This window comes from Trachypithecus francoisi, unplaced genomic scaffold, assembly GCF_009764315.1.
Source record: "Trachypithecus francoisi isolate TF-2019V2 unplaced genomic scaffold, Tfra_2.0 Lachesis_group17, whole genome shotgun sequence".
In the NCBI taxonomy this organism is placed as follows: Eukaryota; Metazoa; Chordata; class Mammalia; order Primates; family Cercopithecidae; genus Trachypithecus; species Trachypithecus francoisi.
Window position 1 is genome coordinate 40,571,091 of NW_022681462.1, and position 23,186 is coordinate 40,594,276.

At 53.1% G+C, this 23,186-nt stretch overlaps 2 protein-coding genes across 9 annotated transcripts in view; one reads left to right on the top strand and one right to left on the bottom strand.

Annotated features, from left to right (window-relative positions):
- Nucleotides 1–3,391, top strand: part of PAX8 (paired box 8) — a 60,903-nt gene extending 57,512 nt beyond the window's left edge. For all 5 annotated transcript variants that reach the window (XM_033175401.1, XM_033175405.1, XM_033175403.1 and 2 more), the window contains 2 exons: nt 589–675; nt 2,155–3,391. In XM_033175401.1, the coding sequence (XP_033031292.1) occupies nt 589–675; nt 2,155–2,231 (164 nt within the window). In that variant the 3' untranslated portion in view covers nt 2,232–3,391. The remainder of the gene's footprint in view (nt 1–588; nt 676–2,154) is intronic.
- A 15,030-nt stretch (nt 3,392–18,421) lies between these two features.
- Nucleotides 18,422–23,186, bottom strand: part of PSD4 (pleckstrin and Sec7 domain containing 4) — a 46,122-nt gene continuing 41,357 nt past the window's right edge. For 3 of the 4 annotated variants that reach the window (XM_033175409.1, XM_033175413.1, XM_033175411.1), the window contains exons 15-17: nt 22,476–22,620; nt 22,135–22,278; nt 19,938–20,195 (exon numbers count right to left, since the gene is read on the bottom strand). In XM_033175409.1, coding sequence (XP_033031300.1) covers nt 19,938–20,195; nt 22,135–22,278; nt 22,476–22,620 — 547 coding nt within the window. Of the gene's footprint in view, nt 20,196–22,134; nt 22,279–22,475; nt 22,621–23,186 lie in introns of all 4 variants that reach the window. The other variant, XM_033175410.1, reaches the window with a different exon arrangement.

Genomic DNA, 23,186 nt, shown 5'->3' on the forward strand with positions numbered 1-23,186 from the left:
CTCCCTCCTGTCCCATCCTTAACCCTCACACCTCCCCTCAGCCCCCCATGCATACACACATACTCATACCTACGGAGGCTAAAAGGTTCATATACACAGATTTCCTCTTTGGCGCCTAACCCCATACCCCTGCTGTGGGGCCCTCCCAGAAGAGCCCTCCCACAGAAGGTCCAGGCAGGAGAAGGAGCAGTTAGTCCCTGGGCCCTAGAGTCACAACACAGTTTCCTAACTCCACCAAACCCTCCAGCTCTGGGAGCTTCCGCAGATGGCAGAGCCTCAGTTTCTTCATCTGGAAAATGGGGGTAGTTATAATATCTACCTTCTGGGCCTCCTGGGAGGGCTGTAGTGTGTCAAACCAGTGCCTCCAGTACCTAAGGAAAAGGACACTGCCCCAAATTATCCAGACCGATGGGTTCCAAAAGGGATGATAGAGGGACCTTCTGAGCTCCACTGTCCCTGCCATGGCTCCAACTGTCTCCCCGACCATTCCTGAGCTTGCCCATTGCCAGCCCTGCAGACCTCCCCACACCCCAGCCCTGCACTGGTGCCCTTCACCTCACAGGCCTCTCCCCTGTGTGCCTCCAACAGGAAGTGAATACTCTGGCAATGCCTATGGCCACACCCCCTACTCCTCCTACAGCGAGGCCTGGCGCTTCCCCAACTCCAGCTTGCTGAGTAAGTCCCTGGGGCCGCCCAGGCCTTTGCTGGGCAGGATGGATGGTGTGGTGGGGGGCAAGGGTGGGTCAAAGGTTACCTGAAAGCTGGGAGGCCTCAGATTATACAGACAGCCTGGGAGGTGGTGTTGTTTGTAATGGAAGAAGGCAGCAGGAGGGCAGTGTACCTGGTTGTTTGGGGAAAGAGGGCAGAAGTCCAGAGGCTCGCAAGCATTGGTTTCCCTCCTGCTTCTTAGGCCATGTCTTTTAAATCTTTGTTTTGTGTGAGATTCAGGGCTCAGGCCTTGAAGGGGAGGGCAGGGGAGGACTTGAGAAAAGCCTAAGAGAGGACCTCCTGCCTCCACGGCTTACAGTCCCACAGTGCAGACACTGACGCCAGGCAACCCGCCAGAATGCAACTGCTCTCCTTCCTGGGAGCTGATTTCAAGAATGTCATCCTGTTGCCCCCATTAACCATCTAAGTGGCTCCGAAATACTCATGATTCAGCACCAAACCCTTACACAGAAATCCTTTGTTCCACCACATTCCCCATATTTAGCCTGAGATGTTGGCAGTATTCAGGGTCAAAGTCCAGAGAGTGAGCTTCAGTGAGCTTTCAGGCTTCTCTTCACCCCTCTCTTGTCCTGGAGTCCTGGACTGGGAAGATAAGCTTTCCAGAAAAGCAAAACCCCACCAATGGAGACTTGAGGGATCCCACTAGAGCCTCCCTGAGTGGTGGCCTTGGGGGTATCAGAGCAAACCTGAGCCAGACAGAAGCAGCGACCCAAGGATGGCCGACCCCACAGGCACCATTGCAGTCTGGGAACCATCCATTCCCCAAGGACCCCACTCTTCCCATTACCTCCTTGTATTCCAGAAATAACTTGAAAGGTGGCAGACCTGGGCCCTGTTTGCCAGATGAGTTCAACTCCAACCCATCTTTCCATTCAATTTAACCAGAAAAGATGAGGGCAATGAGACATACCAGGGTTCAGGCACCTTCCCTCTGAGCCTCCCCAGGCTGCCCATCCTGCAGGTGTGCAGAGCCTCACCTTAAGGGCCGTCAAGCCCAGATCCCCTTTGACCCCACAGCAGTCTAATCTCCCTGGGTCTTAAGAGAGAAGGCTCTCTGTCCTGGCACTGTTTGGGCAAGGCTAGGGAGGATCCCGATGACCCCTCAGTGCACTTGATTCTTTGGGGTTCCACATGCAATTGTTTTCTATTGCCCTCTCCCTGCAATGAGGGTGTTGAAGGTCAGAGCAGCCATAGGGGGAAGGGGCAAGAAGCCACTGTTCTCATTCTGGCCAGAAATTCAAAGGTGAGGCCAGAGAAGGAGGAAATAGGGCTGGAGAGGAGTTAATCTTTGATGATCAGATAGGCCAGAGAAATGAATGATTAACTTGTGTTGTCTTAAAGGTCAGCAGATGCAGGGAAGGCTATGGTGCAATTTTCCTTTCTGACCAGCAGTGTTGTTGTTATTTTTTTCTTTAATGTGTCCAGGTTCCCCATATTATTACAGTTCCACATCAAGGCCAAGCGCACCGCCCACCACTGCCACGGCCTTTGACCATCTGTAGTTACCATGGGGACAGTGGGAGCGACTGAGCAACAGGAGGACTCGGCCTGGGACAGGCCCCAGAGAGTCACACAAAGGATCTTTATTTATTACATGAAAAATAACCACAACTCCCTGTGTGGTTAATTTAATGAACCATGAAAGACAGGATGACCTTGGAGAAGGCCAAACTGTCCTCCAAGACTCCTTAATGAGGGGCAGGAGTCCCAGGGAAAGAGAACCATGCCATGCTGAAAAAGACAAAATTGAAGAAGAAACGTAGCCCCCAGCTGGTACCCACCAAAGGAGAGAAGAAGGAATAGCCAAGGAACTTGGTGGGGATGGTGAATGGTTCCTGCCTGGGCCCAAGGGGTACACAGGGCACCTCCATGGCTCCATTATTAGCACAACTCTAGCAATTATGGACCATAAGCACTTCCCTCCAGCCCACAAGTCACAGCCTGGTGCTGGGGCTCTCCTCACCAGCCACCCAGGGAGTAGTCACCTCCCTTAGCCTCCCGCCTGGCCCACACGGAGGCTCTAACTGTCCTCTTTCTCCACACCATTTGCTTGGCTCTTTCTACACCTCCCACTTGGGCATGGGCTGGCTGAAGGCTGGGGCGAGTCCCTCAGAAATTACACCAGGCTGTCAGCTGACTTCTTTTGCCTGCTGCTGTGAAGGTACAGCACCACCCCAGGTCCTCCTGCAGTGGGGCATCCCCTTAGCAGCTGCCGTCAGCTGGACCAGCCCCGAGCAGCTTAAAACAGACATTCCACAGGGCCTGGGCGCCTGGGAGGTGAGGCGTGGTGTGCAGCTTCACCCAGGGCAGAGCAAGGCAGAATTGCAGGAAACCCGCTTCCCCTTCCCGACAGCTCCTGCCAAGCCAAATGTGCTTCCTGCAGCTCACGCCCACCAGCTACTGAAGAGACCCAAGGCACCCCCTGAAGCCAACAATACAGGGTCCCTCTGTGCTCCCCAGCAGCTCCTGCCCCCAAGGCCTGACTGTATATACTGTAAATGAAACTTTGTTTGGGTCAAGCTTCCTTCTTTCCACCCCCAGACTTTGGCCTCTGAGTGAAATGTCTCTCTTTGCCATGTGGGGCTTCTCTCCTTGATGCTTCTTTCTTTTTTTTAAAGACAACCTGCCATTACCACATGACTCAATAAACCATTGCTCTTCATCTCAGGCTTTGGGGTTGGCTGGGGAAGGAGGCACCTTGGGGCTGGGCTTTCTCCCAAGAGCATCAGAGCTGAGTAGCCAACAAATTCACTTTGGGGCTGTGGGTTGGAAGAGACCATCTAATGCCCCACAGCTCTGGCTTGGCCTTCTCCCTCTGCCTTTAATTCATGTTGAATGCTAGGTACCTCATTCATCCCAAGTTCTTCAACACTGAGTAAATGCAAGGATAGCACAGTGTCAAGCCAGCCATAGACTCCCCGCAAGGAGTTGCTGTTATTAGCAGAAAGCCAGAGAATCAGCAGGGCAGGTTAGTGAAGGATCTGGGAATAGCTATGACTACAGCCTGCATAAACAGCTCTGAAGGAAGAGAGAAGACTGGGCTCTCTTGTGTGCAAGGCACAATATGGAGGGCTTCATATAAATTAAGTTGAAATTAACCCTGTTTTACACACAGCTTCATTTTACATATGAGGAAACTGAGGCTTTGAAAAAAATGAAATGACTTGCCAAAGATAAGAAGTAGTAGATTCAACCAAGTCCTCTTACTCTAAGCCCAACACTTGTACCCAAAACCCCAGAGTCCTCATCAGGGATGCCAAAGGGTTCTAGACCCAATGGAGGTTCTGGGGCTGCCACTGGGGATTTAATTTCTTTTGATTTGCTTAAGATTTGACCTGACTGAATGGAGAGGTACAGTGTGGTGGGGCCAGGACAAGGTGAGGGAGCTATAGAGACTTAGGACTTTAGGCCAACCCCCTCCAGGAAATTTGGGAAATGCAATGTGACAGTTTGGGCTCTGCACTCCAGGGGGCTGTCTGGTATCCACATGGACCCTGTCCATGTGAGACCCAGCTGGAACAAGGGGGCAGGGGCCTGCAGCTGGGATGCCCAGGTGAATGTGGACAGCTGGACAGACAACACTGGGATTGAGTCCGATGGAAGGAGCCCAGGGGCTCCAGGGCTGGGAGGACAGAGGCTGGGAGACAGGACTTTTACCTCCTTAGGCCTCCCAAAGGGAGGTTAGGGATGCTGCCATGGATGACATGGCAGGGGGGAGCCCTCCCGGGAAGAAAATCCATCTCTTCTGAGGGGATCTGAGATGCGGCTGTTTTCTCAATGGCAGGACTTCCCTCTGCAGCGCGACTCTCAATCCATGATATCTGAGAGTCTTCCTGACCTCAAACCTCTGGGATCCCGAGTGCTCCCTACCCACGAATCACTTTGAGATGCACAGCATCTGAAGGAGCCTGTAGTGCCATCCCTTGCATTTACAGCCACAGCCCCTCTGGGGACACTCTGTACACCCGTCAAGCCCTTTCTGACTCACAACCAACGAAGGGGCTTGGGCTGTGCTTTGGCTAAGGTGACCATGGTTTAAAACTTGCCTTTCTTTCCCTGAGGTGAGCTAGGCTTGCCAGGAACCTCTGCTCAGAGCGGGTGTTTGGTGAGTGGGGGATGTGTTCCCCATGTAGCGGACCTTGGCTAGTACCTATCCAATATTCTGCCCATGGTCAAACCATGGGTCCCCTTTTTGGGCTCAGAAAATAGGGCCATTTATGTATTGGGCGAAAGAAAGACAATTCGAAGTGCCCCAGCATTTGGGTGGTGTTGGGAGGAGTCAGACTGGCATATGGGGGGACACAATGAAGAAGGGTGTGATGACAAGGACAGGGAGGACATGTAGGGGTCTTTGTGGATTGGCCCAGGGGCCACTTTCACCTGGGGGAGTGAGGGCAGCATCTGTGAGTGGTCGCAGGTGAAGGGGGATTGCTTTATGGTGCAGGGGAGCCAGGGGTTCTCTGGGGGTGGTATGTGTGTTGGTAGGAGAACTGGGAATGAGGCATGGGCCCAAAACACTATCCCTTCCCCCTGGAGTAATCCCTTTCACTGCTCATGTAGAGAGACCACCTGAGCTTCCCAGGCAGGTTACTCTTAACTTCTCCCTGGTCCATTACCCTCACTCCTCCTCCTCAGGTTCTAGCACAGACCAGGCCAGCCCAGGGTGCTAGGAGCTCGCAGGAAATTCATGTGGACCAACCAACCCTGGCAGGGCAGTGGGTTTCTTGCTGGGAAAGGGGGCAGCTGGAACCCTGCCTGGGGCCCACCAGATGGACAGAATTGCTCTGACCTGTACCCTCTACCACAAAGTTCCAGGAGTAGAGACAGTGGAACTGGGAGTCGTCACCTACAAAGTCAGCCCCCAGGCTACTTCCAACCCCTCCCCTTGTCACATCATCTCTCACTTCTCCAATATCCTTGCCATGAGTTGTGACTAAGAAATATGTATCTTCTGCCTCTGGGTGCCAAACACACTCAACCCTGGTGACAACTTCAGGCAAGAGGAGTTGGTGAAACCTACTGGAATTGGAAGCAGGAGCCTCCAAATAGAAGCAGAAAGACAGAGAGGGTGAGGCTCTTGCTAAAATCTCCCCTCTCCCACCTACCCTCACCATCCTCCCACTTCTACCACTCAAAATACACATACCTTTCCCATCCATATCAACATGAGGCTTCCTGGCCGGGCACTGTGGCTCACGCCTGTAATCCCAGCACTTTGGGAGGCTGAGGCGGGTGGATCATGAGGTCGGGAGTCTGAGACCAGCCTGGCCAACATGATGAAACCCGTCTCTACTAAAAATACAAAAATTAGCCAGGCATTTTGGCACATGCCTGTAATCCCAGCTACTAAGGAGGCTGAGGCAGGAGAATCACTTGAACCCGGGAGGCGGAGGTTGCAGTGAGCTGAGATCGTGCCACTGCACTCTAGCCTGGGTGACAGAGCGAGACTCTGTCTCAAAAAACAAAAAAAAACCAAAAAAAAAAAACCATGAGGCTTCTTTAAGGTAATTCACACTTCCTTGTTCTTTGGGGGTGGGCACTAGAGGAAGGGGACTGCGGACCTCAATGCCATTATTACTGGGCCTGGGCGTCGGTGGGCGTCAGCCCTGTCAATCAAGGCTGAGGGAGGCTGGGGCAGGGATTCAGCTCCCTCAGAGGCAGCTCCTGCACCCACAGCTTAACAGCATCTCTGCCCTGCCTCAGCCTCAGAAGTGATAATAACCCTCTACACAGGCTTAGTTTCTTTTTCCATACAAAGCCTATTCACATCTATTTACATCTCTGATTTTGAACATTGGCCTCTTTTGTTTTGCACTTGGGGAATCTGAGACCAAGAGATAACTTGACTTTTTCAAGGTCATTCAGCGAGTCAGCAGAGGAGCAGGGACCACAGCCTGACCCCTAATCCAAGGCCTAATCTGCATCCTATCATCAGGCCTCAGATTATCTGGACATGGCCAGGCTTCTGAGAGACCTCAGACACCCCTTGCTTTGCAGGGAGGAGCAAAAGTCACTTGGCCAGTTGGGGCACAGTGACTTCTGCTGCCCCTCCCTTCAAAGCATGACTGGACAACAAGGCCCAGAGCTCAACAGAAGAAGCACTGGGGCCAGGCAGAGCGGTGCCAGGCTGATCTCAGACTTCCCACCATCCTTGGCCCTAAATCTCCCTTCCTGGTGCCCTTTGGCAGCCCCTCTCTAACCTTTAGGGTCATAAAGCCTTCCATGTTCCATAAAGGGGCTGGTGGCTCCTCTGCCCCAGGCTGCTGTGCTGCCTTCTGACGCCAAGTGGCCAAGCCACCGTGGCTCTGGTTCTCTTGGAGGAAACTCCCTCTCTCACCTCTATCTCCTTCCTTTGTTCACTTCTTTTAGTTTTGTAGTCTTTTTCCTTTTCTGCTGAGTCTACAGCAATTATTCCTTTCCCTACTGTTTGAGAGACATTTGTGTCTCCAGGGCTATGAATGAGGGAAAGAGAAAGGCAATATTTGGGGAGAGCTTGGAGTCCCTGACCGTGCTCACAAAATGCCAGGAAGCATCCCTCCTCCCTCTCTCCAGTGCCCTCTCGCTATCACCTTCTCCCCATCACCCTCTCCCCTTCTCCCTCTCCCCATCACCCTCCCCTCTTCTCCCTCTCCCCATCTCCCTCCCCTCTTCTCCCTCTCCCCATCGCCCTCCCCTCTTCTCCCTCTCCCCATCTCCCTCCCCTCTTCTCCCTCTCCCCATCACCCTCCCCTCTTCTCCCTCTCCCCATCCCCTCTCCCCTTCTCCCTCTCCCCATCCCCTCCCCTCTCCCTCTCCCCTCACCCTCCCCTCTCCCCTCCCCTCTTCCCCTCTCCCCATCTCCCTCCCCTCTTCTCCCTCTCCCCATCACCCTCCCCTCTTCTCCTCTCTCCCCATCACCCTCCCCTCTTCTCCCTCTCCCCTTCTCCCCTCACCCTCCCCTCTCTCCCTCTCCCCATCTCCCTCTCCCCTTGTCCTCTCCCTATCACCCTCCCCTCTTCTCCCTCTCCCCATCACCCTCCCCCTCTTCTCCCTCTCCCCATCACCCTCCCCTCTTCTCCCTCTCCCCATCACCCTCCCCTCTTCTTCTCTCCCTCTCCCCATCACCCTCCCCTCTTCTCCCTCTCCCCATCTCCCTCTCCCCTTTGTCCTCTCCCTATCACCCTCCCCTCTCCCCTCTCCCTCTCCCTCTCCCCTCACCCTCCCCTCTCTCCCTCTCCCCATCACCCTCCCCTCTTCTCCCTCTCCCCATCACCCTCCCCTCTCCCTCTCCCCTTCTCCCTCCCCCATCTCCCTCTCCCCTCTCCCCTTTGTCCTCTCCCTATCGCCCTCACCCCATGGCCCTCTACTTGGCTTCTTGCTCTTCTCATTACTGTCTACAGCTCCTGTGGCTCTTTGGGGACCACTGGGACACAGACACTGGAGGTCATTACCTCCTGGGTGGCAGACACCTGTCCCCATGAGTCCCCACTCTCATAGGCACACACCACTGTCATCAACCCCATCCCCACATCTCCATGCCCTTCAGATAGAAGGAGGGTGCCTGGTTCTCCTTCCTGGAAGAAGCTGGAGCAGGCAGGCAGGGCAGACAGGTCTCTCCTTCCCCTGACCTCACTCTTTCCCCTATCCTTGAGAAGCAGCAGGGGCTAAGGTGCACAGTGAAGGGACTCAGGCCTCCTGGAAGGCAGCAAGAGGGGCTTTGGATGGGGAGACAAGGGGAGGTGGGGGACCCAGCTCCTTGGCATCTGTGCCCCATGGCAGCCGGCCAGGCTGTGGAGGGAAGCACTGCCTGCGGCTCTCCCTGGGAAATGTGATTTCCCCCTGAGTGAAGCAGACTGTGCAGTGTGGAAATTGGCTCTTTTCTGAGCGAGCTGCTGCTGTTGCTGCAGAGTCGGGGCGGGCCGGCTGGCCCCTGGAGTGAGCCGGGAGCAGCCATGTGCTGAGAACTCATTAGGGATAAATCAAACTAGTAACAGCATGAAGCCAACACCCCCTCACCGCGCCTCCCTCCCCCACCCCCTCCGAGACCCCCCCCCACTTCTCCTCCTCCTCCTCCATGGTCTTCTTCCCGTCAGACTCTCTCCTGCCTTTTCCACAGCCAAAGCACCTCCCCCAGACAAGGCACCCTCCCCCTAGTTTCAGGAGCCTGAGCTCCTGCTCCTGCACACAACCGTGCGGGCGCAGGCTTATCCGCCTACTACCCAGACGCCCAGAGCTGCCCCAATGAGAGACAAGTTCATTTGTAAATACTGTCTTTTTTGTTTGTTTTATGTTTGTTTGCTTTTTTTGCTGGAGATGGGGGCCTGGTAGCAAGCTTCACTGACAGCCACAGCCCTTGCTAGGAGCACAGATTGGGACCTCACAGTCCAGGCCCTCTCATCCTCCCACCGAAGTCACATCATTCCCCTGTCCTCACCCCCTAGAGGGACCCAGTGGGGAGGCCCCCAGCTGTGGGGACCCCCACATATAGCCATCCCCCTGGGGAGACGAGAGCACCCAGAAGAAAGCAGCAGGAAAGAAATTGTCCTTAAAACAGATGAGCTTGGTCAGAATGGAAACTCGTTTCCCCACCGAAGGAAAACAAGGACGAGAAAGAGACAAGGAGGAAGAAAGAAGGGAGGAACAAGGCCTGGAGCTCTTGTCACCATGAAGGCGATGAAAGTGCTTACCTGCAAAGTGTAGCCGTTTCTTCCCTAGAAACACCCTCTTTGCTGAGGCAGGGGGAAAGGGTCTGCCCAGTCTGTTATTCTAGGGGCTGAACTGGTTGGTGTGATTAAAGTTTTGCTAGTTATCATATCATGATAACGTGGTCCCGGTCATTGCCTTTGTTTCCCCCCTGGGAGAGATTGGCTGAGGGATGTTGCTAAAAGAGCCCAGACCTGGAGTGTAGGGTTGTGACCGGATTTCTGTCCCTTCCCTGCTGGCGACCCCGGCAGACTGCTCACTTACCTCAACTGTAAAATGCGTGGCTTGAGCCAGAAAAAATGTGCAGCTTAACACTGTGACGCAGTAGTGACCCAGGTCAGTGAAAAGCATCGAGGGCCTCATCTGACTGGTTTAGATATGAAACCCTCTTTCTCCCAGATTTCCCCGGTAATTTTCCATCAGGCAAACACCGTATTTCCATATTTGGAATCTGCTCTGTGTTTGGGGTGGGGGTGGGGCAGCTTATGGTGCCCCACCCTCCCTGATGGGAGCTTGGATCCTGACTCAGTTTGCCACCGAGCTAAAGCCAGGCTTCCAAAACAGTCCAGGATGGGGCAGAAACCACAGGAGAGCCAGCTAGCCACAGTTAGTATAGGCTGGGACATGAGGATTCTGCTATAACCCTTACATTAGCTGATTTATTCATTCATTCATTCAGAAGTCTTACATGAACTACCAGCTATGAACGTTTCCCTTTGGTAGGCACCAGGAGAAAACAAGATGAACCCAAAAGGACTCCTCCCAGCTCCCAAGGGGAAAAAACAAACAAACAAAACAAAAAAACACAATAGCTTAAGAAATGAGACTTGTACAGAACTATAGAGCAGAGTAGGAAAGTGAAGATCAGAAGATAGTTGCATATAAAACACAAAATACTGTTGGGTTTCAGATAATATTTGCAAAGTCCTTCAGGATCATCCCAGGCCTCTATCTGGGATCACTGTCTTCTCCAAGAAGCAGCCACTAGGAACAGCAACTGCAAACTCTAACCCTCAAGCCTGAAGTCCGACCTGTCTTCCTGGAAAAAGGCTGCTCCCCTGGCCTCCTATGCTTCTGTGTCTGGGAGGAGTAAGGTGGTGCTAGGCGAGGAAGAAATAAAACATCATGAGCATCCTTTCCCAAACACCCTCTCACCCCATTCCAACCACCGTCTTCCAGACTTGCTCCAAACCTATCTAACCGGACCGCAAGCCTAGGACCAGAAGGCCTGCGTCTCTCTCTGAGTTGCTTCTTTGTTCTTACACCTGGGTGGGGAAGGGGTCAGTGGGTGCTCAGGGTCTGAAAACACACTACAGGCTGCACCTCCCTGCACATCTGGCTGGTCCCCTCCTTCCCATCTTGATAGCCCCTTGCACCCAGGGTGGACCAGCCCAGCTCCCCAACCACAGGTTGGAGAACTAGAAAAGGGAGGGAAGGTTCCAGGGTGGAGAGAGTGGGAAATGGCAAGCAGAGGAAAGGAGAGGGCCAAAGACATCACCTGGCTGTGAGTTCTAGGACTGCTGGGGGAGGTGACAGTGATACAGGCTTTAGGAACAGGCCTCACCTCCATGATCCCATGATCCATGCACATTTTCTCAGAGCTCTACTTGAAGGATGGAGGGAGGGGACTTTAGAGGCTGAAACACAATGATGGGGGGATGCAGTACCCAAATGTCCCAAGGAAGGAAGGGAAAGTAGAAGACAGGGAGTCAGAGAAGCGGGGAGCAGGTGCCTCCTCCCAGCAGCCAGCCCCAGGGAGGGGATGGGGGTGGACCCAGACCCAGGCCAGGGCTCAGGACCCATCTGAGCATGTCGCCTGCTAAGGAGGAGTGGAGGCAGGGGAGGGGAGGGCGGGGAGGTGAATAAATAATAGGAAATAAAACTTCATGAAGCAGAAAATAAAAGGCAGATTATACAGATGTGGCAATTTGAAGGATCATTGCCTCTGTCCTCTTTTTAACTGCTGCATCTGGAGTTTCGAAGCGGCTTATCCTCTCCCTCCCTCTCCCGGGTCCCTGCCTGGCTGGAGGCCCCCACAGGGCCAAGGCACGTGTGGGGACAGCACCTCAAACGCCTCAAATGCCAGTGGCATTTCCTAGCACCACATGCGGCTGCCCAGCCTGGGATGGGCTTGCAGGGTGGCGGGGACAGTGGGTGAAAGGGTGGGCTGGGTGATTGGGGTGAACCTCTGAGCAGATTTGGGTGTGGCTGGGCTTGTGAGAGAGCATGAGCTTGGGTGAGGACCAGGTAGACTGTGGGGAGTGAAGCTGTATGGTCAGGAGTGGGGTAAGGATTCGTCAGGCATGAGGAAGGGGACCTTGGCAAACAGGGTCTGGATGACTATCAGTGGGAGCATGAGGCCTAAGTCTCTGCAGCTTCTTTCTGCTCTTCATCAAAATTCATGTGTTAAGCCTCAATTTGACACTGTGCCAGGTGCTATATAAACAGACATGGTCCCTGCCCTTAAGGAATTTCCAGCCTAAGACACACACACACTGACATTTTGTTTATTTTATTTTAAATATTAATATATTCCTCACCTTATTCTGGGGAGGATTTGAGACAGCTCATACGATATGCATGCCATAAATTAGTAAAATACAATAAAAAATAAAGCATCAGACCACAGAAAGTATGCCATGGGTGGTATAGCAGACCCTAGGCAGCTGTAAAGTTGATCCGGAATTGGCCTTCAGTCTCTTAGTGGTCAAATGAAAGGGTGTTGTGGTCACGTACGTAGCTCTCATTCACAAGAGGGCAACGTACCAGCTCTCAGAAGAAGCAATACTTTTTCTATTACTTGATTCTAAGGAAAATTACCCGCCTCGGCCCAGATGAAAGAGACTAGCATGGATAATGTCCTCAAAACATGGCAGCAAATTCAGGCTCAGTTTCCCTGGGCTGTCTCCTGCAGGAAGAGACAAGGTGGTCACCTGCAGCCTCTGCTCAGTGAAAGTGCTGAAGTCCACACTCCCTTGAGCAAGGAAACGCTCTGTATGTTTCAATTCTTTCTTCAGCACTGGGATTTTTTTCAAGTGGGTTTTCATATGCAGATTAGCCCTTGGCCATGACTAGAGGCTCAGAGGAAATACTAGTAACTGAAGTCACAATTCCTAGCTGGGTCCAACTCAGGGTCAGAGCAGTGAATGTGTACATGCAGGGGGAGGAGGCCAGGAGTTACGGGCAAGACTGTCAGCAACCCTGCACAGGGAAAGCATCTCTTCTGTGTCTGTGTACCTCCTCCTGCACGTGTGTCACACCACAGAGGAGGACAAAGAAATGAGACAGCTAGAGGCTTCTACCCTGATCGTGAGGCACAGGTCCAACCGTCTGGGTCAAATCTCCATATGTACCCTGGTGTGAGATCTTTCAAAGCAATGGATGACCTCAGGCCACTGCAGAATCACTCACAGAAGCAGGGGAGTCAGGAGAGGACTAGTTTTCAGGAGACAACGCCAAGTGTGGTCTTACGGGTGATAAGTAACAACTGTACCGTATGGAAGATGTATTGAGGAGCCATGTATTGTGGACAGTTAGAATTCCAGGTCTGAAATTCAGAACAGAGATGACAGTTGAAGGCTTAGATTTAGAGGCATCTTCCAGAAACTATCTTGAAAGCTCATCAGTCAGCCAGGTAAGATCTTTGAGGCTACATAGTTTAGGGGTGGGAAGAGCAAAAGGGAGTAGCAGGAAAGACAAAAAAGAATATGCACCAGCACTTTGGGAGGCCAAGGCCAGTGGATCATGAGGTCAGGAGTTTGAGACCAGCCTGACCAACATGGTGAAACCCCATCTCTACTAAAAATACAAAGATTAGCTGGGTATGGTGGCACATGCCTGTAATCCCAGCTACTCAGGAGGCTGAGGCAGGAGAATTGCTTGAACCCAAGAGGCAGAGGTTGCCACTGTACTCCAGCCTGGGTGACAGAGTGAGACTCCATCTCAAAAACCATAAAAAATAAAAAAAGAATACGCAAGAAAGTAGAAAAAGAACCAGGAGATAGTTTTGAGATGTGCATTCTTTCGACTCTAGATAATCGGGCCCTGGGGAAACAGTGGAAATCAACAATTCCATTTCCTGCCCACAGGGAGTCTATGTTGCTCTGGAAGCAGAGAGGCAAAAAGAAATGAAGAGGGCCAAGGCGCGGTGGCTCACGCCTGTAATCCCAGCACTTTGGGAGGCCGAGGCAGGCGGATCACGAGGTCAGGAGATTGAGACCATCCTGGCTAACACAGTGAAACTCTGTCTCTACTAAAAATACAAAAAATTTGCCAGACATGGTGGTGGGCACCTGTAGTCCTAGCTACTCGGGAGACTAAGGCAGGAGAATGGCATGAACCCGGGTGGCAGAGCTTGCAGTGAGCCAAGATTGTGCCACTGCACTCCAGCCTGGGCGACAGAGTGAGACTCCGTCTCAAAAAAAAAAAAGAAAGAAAGAAAAGAAATGAGGAGGAGAGAGGAGAGGAGAGTTACAGAGTTTCCTGTGATAGAAACTGAAGGAGGAAGACTTAGGGAAGGCCTTCTAGAGGAAAGGGCATCTGAATATTAGTTGGTTTTCTCCCCATCATCCATTCCTCCTAGCCTGTCCTTCTAGTGCTCAGAATTTCGCCACAACTGGTCCCTATGTTTTGGATGGTGCTGACTTCACTCTCATCCTCTCCAGAAATGGACTCTGATCTCCTTAAACCCCTTGCCCTAGTGACTGGCTCAGATATGGGCACATGGCCCAAGGCAGGCTGCTACAGGAGACTATTACTGGATTTGAGTTTGAAACTTACAGGAAGCAGAGAATCACTTCCTGCTAGATTTGCACCAAGAAAAGGGATCTTGGGAGCTCCTGGGGCCATCTTGGAAGCATGAGGGTCGCTACCGCTCATGGGCCTGGGAGATGGAGCCTCCAAAAGAACAAGAGAGAAAAGGGGCCTTGGATCAGAGTGGAGCCCTACATGAAGCTTCACCTCACCTGGACACAGATTATTCAGCTATTGGAGTCAATCAAAGCCCTTTTCTGCTAAAGCTCGTTTGAGCTAAGATTTATTATTTGCAGGCCAAGGCAGAGCCAAGTGCAGAGACCCAGTATCCGAGCAGGATGGCATGCATGAGGGCAGAGCCTAAGCCAGAGCCCAGAGGAGGAGGGGAGCAGACGTGGGGTAAGTCTGGTTAGGCTATGAATTAATAGCTAACCTCACAGGTGTTCCTTCTGTGCCAGGCATTGTTCTGAGATGTTTACGTGCATAATTTCACTTAATCTTCACAAGGACCTTACGACATAAGTAGTGTTATTATCCCCATTTTATAGAGAAGCAAACAGAACATAAGAGGCTAACTGGCCACAGTCAGATGGCTGGAAAAGCTGGACTCAATTCCTGGCATTCCCACTCAAGGGCCTGGCCACTGGGGCAAGATCAGGCTGAGTCTTGGTGCAGGGTCTGGTAGATGATCACATGGCTACCAAGGCCAAAGGTCGCTGAGAGGTGATGGGGGAAGAAGGCTGAGAAGGCGTTGGAGTTGATGACTGAAGCCATCAATGGCTCTGGGAGGTGGCATTTCAGGCAAAGATGGGGTGGACGCCGATTTGTAAGGTGTGAATTAGAGCCAGGTATGAATGGGAACCTGGTAAGGGCTGGGAACAGCTGGCAAAGCACACACATCCCGTGAATTCATCACAGAAAGCAGGGAAGCCAGGCTCAGCTACGGAAAGCAAGAGAGTCTAACACCAGCTTTGATTTTTGCTCACGATGATGTTTACAAGGCATGATAATGAAGGGGGTAGAGAATAGGCCCAAAGAGCCCCAGTGGGCCCACGAAGGAGACAGGTCTGTGGCAGGCAGGAGAAGAGGGGCCAGTGTGCCGGCTGAGGGGAACGGTTGGTCACAGGCTTGTGGAGAGCACCTCTTCCTCTGGAGAAGGGAAGATGAAGGGAACAGGTAAAGGTGCAAGCCACGATGAGCTGGTGAGGGGGCATGGGCATCAGCTGGGGGGCAGAGGTGTTGGCAGAGGGGCCAGTGGGGAGGACAGTAGCCATTCAGGAAACCCTGAGGACCTGTGAGCATGCCTGCTCAGCTCAGCAGGAGGAAAAAGGACCTGCTATGGCCAGGTTTTCACAAGGTTCTGGGATATTGCCTTTTTCTCTTTTCATATTTATTTTGAAATAATTTCAGATTTACATATAAGTTACACAAATAGTACAGGGCATTTGCAGTCTATATTCTGACCCTACTCATTGGCCTTACTTATTCAAGGCATTTCACTTTTTTTTTTTTTTTTGAGACAGAGTCTAGCTCTGTCGCCCAGGCTGGAGTGCAATGGCACAACCTCAGCTCACTGCAACCTCCGCCTCCTGGGTTCAAGCCATTCTCCTGATTCAGCCTCCTGAGTAGCTGGGATTATAGGCATGTGCCACCATGCTCGGCTATTTTTTGTGTTTTTAGTAGAGACTGGGTTCCACCACGTTGGCCAGGCTGGTCTCAAACTCCTGACCGCAGGTGATCCGCCCGCTTCACCCTCCCAAAGCACTGGGATTATAGGCGTGAGCCACGGTGCCCGGCCAGATAAAAGCTCATCTTCTTAAAATGAAATCCCTAGGCTGTCCCCCAAGCCCTGAGCTTGGCACTCTTCTCTATAAAATTTGCACTGCACTGGCCAGGCACGGTGGCTCACACCTGTAATCCCAATGCTTTGGGAGGCCGAGGTGGCTGGATCACTTGAGGTCAGGAGTTTGAGACCAGCCTGACCAACATGGCGAAATCTGTCTCTACTAAAAAATACAAAATTAGCTGGGCGTGGTGGTGCATGCCTGTAATACCAGCTACTCGGGAGGCTGAGGAAGGAGAATCTCTTGAACCCAGGAGGTAGAGTTTGCAGTGAGCTGAGATTGCATCTTTGCACGCCAGCCTGGATGACAGAGCGAGACTCTGTCTCAAAAAATAAAAAATAAAAATTGCACTGTACATTCACAAAAAGCCACTGTCCTTGGCTGCATTGGAGGCCCTGGATGATCTGGCCTTAGGCCACCCTGACAGCCCTGTTTCCCTCTGCCCCCCTCACCCCCACCCTCCAGTCCCGCTCCTTCCAACCCCGACACATCCCATATGTCTCCATCTCCAGAAGACTCAGAGCCTCCTAAGGAAAAAGGTCCAGGTCTTAGTGATCTTTTTATCTACCCTGGTGCCTGGCAAGCAACAAACAAATGTCATCAGCAGAAAGCCAGGCTCAGCTGAGATCATGAGAGCCCAGGAAGCAGTTATATCAGGGGTGTCAACCTGGGTCACAGCAGGCCCAGGCCCCCGGAAGCTGAGCTACCCTATATGGGAAAGGAAGAACTAAAGCCAGACTTCAACTGCCCTTCCAGAGCCTGAGCTCATCACCAAGAACCTCTGTCTGTCCCTTCTCCTGCGAAGAGAAGGACACAGGTGCCAGAGGAGCATGGGGTGGGGACAAGAAGGTCAGACATAGGCCTATGGTGGTTTGATCTGTTCCATACCTAGGATGGGGACTGGGGCCTGCTCAGCTTTCACCTTCCAGGGCTACCTGGAGCAATCCTGTGGGGAGCTGTGGGCTGTCCCCGTAGACTTCTGAGATGTCTTTCTTTACATCTGCAGGAAGATGTCAGAGCCCCAATCTTTTCCCTAGGAGAGGCTTCCCTAGATGGTGCGAGTCCTGGCCTGGGCCGCTGTGGGTGTGACGAAGTTGAAGGTCCTGGTTCTGTGATGGCATAGGGGCACACACAGTAACTTTCTGCCTTTCAGGGAGCACAGCGCAGCTCCACAGCAGGACACCTGAGCAGCCAGAAGCTAGAAAGATGCAAGCCCGCCTCCAAGTGGTCACATGTCATAACTACAGCCCACAACCCAGACCCTCCAGGCAGAGGTGCCCGGGCAGCATCCACTATGGGAGGCCAGGCAGCCACCATCATCTGGCTCTGAAGATTCCACGTGCTCAGGTGAAAGAGAGGTGCCGGTTCTACATGAGCAAAGGAGCATCAAAGTGTCACACACCCATGCATTCAAACTTCCACCTTTTCTTATGGTTTTAGAAATAAGGATGCATATGCCGGGTGTGGTGGCTCACGCCTGTAATCCCAGCACTTTGCGGGGCCAAGGCAGGCGGACTACCTGAAGTCAGGAGTTCGAGACCAGCCTGGCCAACATGGCGAAACCTCATCTCTACTGAAAATACAAAAAATAGCCAGGTATGGTGGCACTCGCCTATGATCCGAGCTACTTGGGAGTCTGAGGCAGGAGAAATGCTTGATTTGGTGGAGGTTGCAGTCAGTCAAGATCACACCATTGCACTCCAGCCTAGGTGATAAGAGTGAAACTCTGTCTCAAAAAAAAAAAAAAGAAAGAAAGAAAAGAAAAAAGAAAAAAGGATGCATGTTCAGTGAGTTCCAATAACCTACTCCATTTAGTTTGTAAGCATTAGTCTTGGGCCAAAAGTCACGTCCACCCGATGCTGGGATTCCACCTCAATCAAATGAGGCAATTGGACTGTACTGCAGCTAACTGCTACTTACACATCAGAGTTACCCAACATATTTATCTACCCCCCTGACCCAGGCTGACTGAATCAGCATCCCTGGGTGTGGGCTGGGAATGTCTTTTCAGCACACTTCCCCAGCAAGATAAAAGTGCATCTGTAAACTGAGAGCAGGAAACCAGGGGGCAAGATTGTCAACTCATGGAGTCAGGGACATGTTTAATTCATTTGTGAATCCCCTAGTACTGGCACATAGAAAGCGTCCCATATTATTTGCAAAATGAATGAATGAATAAATGAGCAAGTAGGTGAATAAATGAGCAAGTAGGTGAATGAATGATTCTGAGGTCTCCTCCAGCTTTGACAGCCTACGACCGTGTGACTCCTGCATATGCATGAACACACAGACACAGACACTACACACATGCACAGACACACATACACACTTGAAGCAAAGAGGGATGAAGCCTGCCACACTGCAGGTGGTCCTAGCTGCCTGACCTCCCTTCCTCACACACTGACACACCTCCGTCTTTGTTGACCTGTATTTATTGTGCACCCATTGGGTGCATGGCCTAGCCCCAGGACCTGGCCAGAGACCCAAACATGGCCTCCAAGGGCCAGCCTTACTTTGTGGAGGTCCAGGCCCCAGAGCTGATTACAAGCATGGGAAGGGAGGAGGGTGGCCCAGCAGGAAGGCTGGGGAGGCAGTGCGTCAGCCGGCAGGCAGCAGTGGGTAGCAGAGGCCCCCTCTTGGCGGGCAGCCTACTTGCACACTTGGCTGAACAGAGACAATAGTGGCTGCTCCCTCCGGCCCAGCCTCCTTCCTACAGGCAGAGCCCCAAGTCCATGAGTCTCCGGAACCTCCCTCAGAGAACAAGTCCAGCTGGGAGGCAGCCAGAGGGCAGGACGAGGGGATTTCCCAGGGGGGAGCAGCGGAGACCCTCTGAGCTGCCAGAGATGGGGAAGGGGTCCATGCACCTTCGTCCAGGAAGGAAGCTTTAAGGCATGTGTAGGAAGGCACACAGAAGAGTCTCCCAAGCCTGGTCTAGGCCTCACCTGGTCTCCAGCCTCCATCCCATCCCTCACAACTCTCCTGAGCCGTGGCTCCTGCCAGGCAGACCCCTAAGGGAAACTGTTGCCACCTTTTACTTCTCTATCCTCTCCAGTGGTCTGAACCTAGAGAACAACCTCCTTCCCTGCTCTGTTGGAACAAAGGCTTCTTGTTCCCAGGGTTCCAGGGTTCACTGCAAAGCTCTGGAGGCCCCAGCCCTCCCAGCCCTCACTCAGGCCATCAGCCCTGCTCTGTTGATGGGCAGTTGGGTATGTGAGGCTGTTGCATCTGCTTCAGGGCAAAGGACAACTGTAGGGGGAAAGGAGACAAAGGCACGGGGCCCCACAGCCATGCGGAGCCCTTGAAGCCCCCCTAGGTCCCTGCCCAGAAGGCTGTCCCTTCAGTGGGCAGGACCTTAGCGACCCTGCTCCCTGGGTCACAGGAGGCTGGTTGGGAATCTCTCAGGAGTCCCTGATTCACTCTCCTGGGGCCTCCCCAGGAAGGTCAGCTATTCCCAGAGCAAGACCATTCTCAGGGCTGCGGCTCCCCTGGCTGGGTTGCCCAGGGGACCTCTGCTGCCCCAAGCTCTCCCCCAGAAGCCAAGGCCACACCACCTATGCACTGGTTCTCAAACAAGTGCTGAGTTCCCAGCAGGTCTAGGAAATGAGGCCACTCTGGATTCTGGGGCCTGCAGGGTGACATGGGACGAGCTCCAGGAGGAAAGTCAAGTCCTCAACCTCCCTCTTCCCTTGGGTGTGGCCAGGGACTGGGGCTTCGGGGGGACTGCCATGGGGGTGGGGGGCAGCACAGCAGTATTAGGAAAGCTTCAGTGAGCATGAGAATGAGGGCCACAGGGAAATGAGGTTTGTCGTTTAGCAGGGAAAGGAGGTGCCTCCTCCGTCATGGTGGACTCATTGAAATAAGTCTCCTCCAGGGAGGTCCATCTCAAATGTCCCCTGGAGCAGGGGCCAGTGTCTCTGAGGTGGTGCGGCTTCACAGCTGATTGCGGTTCCGCTTGGGGATGATCTTCCGGTAGGTTCTGCGCTCTGAGATGTTGCGCTTCACCTTGGCTGTGGTGGGAGCCTCATCCTGGTGCAGGGACGGGCTTGAGTGGGACTTCTTCAGGCTGAGCTTGGGCTCCTGAGTGCCTCCAGCTTCCCTCCCCAGCTGCTCCTCCCACAGGTCCAGAGCATTGGAGGGGCAGCGCAGGCGGGCCACCAGCAGCTGCACATAGGTCTCGTAGCGGGTTTTCTGCAACACACAGTCCCCACCACCTTAGCACCATCCTGGCTCCAGGCCGGGAGGAGGCTAGAATCGTGAGGGACAGCTCACAGGTACTTGAAGCTATGGTGATACAGACCTCTGCAGAAAGAGGGCTAGACCAACAGTGAGTGTCAGTATAATGCTTGGGCAAGCAGACTGCAGAGCATACCTCTGGATGGTATTATAATGACACGTATCAGCCCAGCCCTTTTCTAATAATAACCAACCCCTTGGAGTGCTGTAACTAACATCTCTATGCCATGTTCCATCTTTGAGGCACTAAAAGATGTGTCACCCACTATGCCTGAGAGCTTTGCAGCCCTACACACAAACAGCTCACATCTGTACAGCCCTAATTGGGTCTGAATAGCATTTTAACAATTGGCATCTGTGGAGCATGATGCTAACTACCCTTATCTGCTTAACACTGTACTACTAAGGCCCCTGCAGCTAGCATCCTTGGGATATGGTTTCCAGTTTACAAAGTGCTTCCTCACCCTCCATCCCATTGGATCCTCATGCCAGCCCTGGGAGGGGCACAAATCATTGTGGAAGGGAGGGCTAGTGGCTTGCTGAAGGTCCTAGCTGGTCAGTGGGAGGAAGAGGTTGGGTCCTCACAGCCACACCCTGAAGCCTCTGAAAAGTGGGGAGTTCACAGCCATGGATACAATCACCAAGCCAAGGGATAGGCTGGGGCCTTGAAAGGCAGAAGGCTGCATGAAGGTGCAGTGGGGACAGGCAGGAGGCAATGTTGATTCCCGCTTCCTGGTCTCTGCCTCTGGGTGGCCTCTGATTCCCTCTATTTTCACATTGCATTAACCTATGCTTCCTCCCCAGTGGGCCCTCACCCTAGGCAGGCACTCAGGACCCCTGAAGCAGGCACCCAGTGTTAGGATCTCGGATGAAGTGACATGACACCAAAGCAGAATTGGGGAGTGTGGGTGGATGGGTGAGGGCTGGGGGAGACTAGGGGATGAAACATTTCAACATGGGCTGTAGAGCCAACAAAAGTCATTACTGGCCAGGGGCAGTGGATCACACCTGTAATCCCAGCACTTTGGGAGGCTGAGGCAGGCAGACCACTCAAGGCCGGGAGTTCAAGTCCAACTTTGCCAACACGGTGAAACCCTGTCTCTACTTAAAATACAAAAATTGGCCAGGGGTGGTAGCTAACACCTGTAATCCCAGCTACTTGGGAGGCTGAGGCAGGAGAATCACTTGAACCTGGGAGGCGGAGGTTACAGGGAGCTGAGATCGAGCTACTGCACTCCAGCTTGGGCGACAGAGTGAGACTTTATCTCAAAACAAAACAAAACAAAACAAAACATAAACAAAAAAACATGGTCATTTCTTAGTTAAGACCATAAATGGGGCATTTGAAGCAGCATGTAAATTTACCAGGTTTGGACAAGTAGTTTAATTTCTCTGTGCCTCAGTTTCTTTATCTGTAAAATGAGGATAACAGTACCTACCCAGAGTTGTTAGATAATTGAATGAGATAATCCATGCAAGGAAGACAAGCTCCATAAATACTACCTATTTGCCAGGTATTAGATGGAACAATTCAGCCGAAATGTAGTTAATTCTTTCAACTTGGGAAAAATCAAATATACTCAGGAGAAAGAAAACTATAAAATAACGTCTGCTATGGGTGTTTCCAGACAAGCAGCTGCTATGTGCCCCCAGGACAAGAGGTGAAAGGCCTAAGTGCATGGGGACACACACTCTTTGCGCACGCCCGTGCACGCGAGTGTCCCTATGGGAGTCCCTGCCCCTTTGCAGAGATCACACACGGGCCCCGCCTTCACACAAGCGCCTCTCCCCGCCCTGGCGCGGTCAGGGCAGTGACGGCTGCAGGGACCGAGGCAGCCTCGAGAGGGCGGAGAGGGTCCTGCGCAGCGGCGGGGAGGTGGGCTCGGCCCCTCACCTCGTACTCCAGGTACTCCTTCCGCAGGCGGTACTCCTCCAGCTCGCGGCTGCGGCCCCGCCGCTCCGGTAAGTTCCTCTGCAGATCCAGCAGGTCGTCCGAGGCAGCGTCCAGGCAGTTCTCATGGGATCGATGCTGCTCCTCCTGCGAGCGGCAGGCGGTGAGGGACGCTGTCCCGGGCGTCCCCTCCACCGCTTTCCGGGCCCGGGTGTGCTGCCCTCCTGGTCACCTCAGTTCCCAGGCCGGGTGCGCAGCCGGCCTCCAGCCTCCCCGAGCTAGTCCTAGGGCTCCAGGTGCACATTCCCAATTCAACGTACCCCACCCCTTCCCGGAGGCCATACCAGGGAGCTCTGGGCGGGGCCCACCGGCAAGATGGGCCGCACGAATCTGCGCTGGGAGCCCACGGCGGCGGGGAAGGGCGGTGCGGAGTGTGTGGCCGCAGCCAAGTTGATGCGCGCGATCCAGGAGCTCATCTCCTTGGCAGTGCTGGGGCAAAGAAGGTCGTTGGTCCCCAGGGACACACAGTTGGTCCTGTCACCCTCCTCCCGCAGCCTCCTGTGGTTGGTTGCACAGCTGGCCAGCTGCTCAGGACTCAGCCTCCCATAGTTAGAGCCCTGCCACTAGCAGGGCACTCGACCTCTGACCATGGCATATCTTATCAACAAAGAGGAAAATCTGGAGTCCGAGCGCTGTGGCTATGCCTTGGCAGGCGGATCACCTGAGGTCAGGAGTTCGAGACCAGCCTGGCCAACATGGTGAAACCCCGTCTCTACTAAAAATACACAAATTAGCCAGGCACGGTGGTGTGCGCCTGTAATCCCAGCTACTAGGGAGGCTGAGGCATGAGAATTGCTTGAACCCAGGAGGCAGAGGTTGCAGTGAGCCGAGATCGAGTCACTGCACTCCAGCCTGGGTGACAGAGCAAGGCTCTGTCTCAAAAATAAAAAATAAAGAGGACAGTCTGAGAAAGCAACAGATTTTATAACAAATGCCAAACTTGGTCAATCGTTAGCAGCTTCCCAGAATCCTGTGTTCTGAACAGGGAGGCTTGA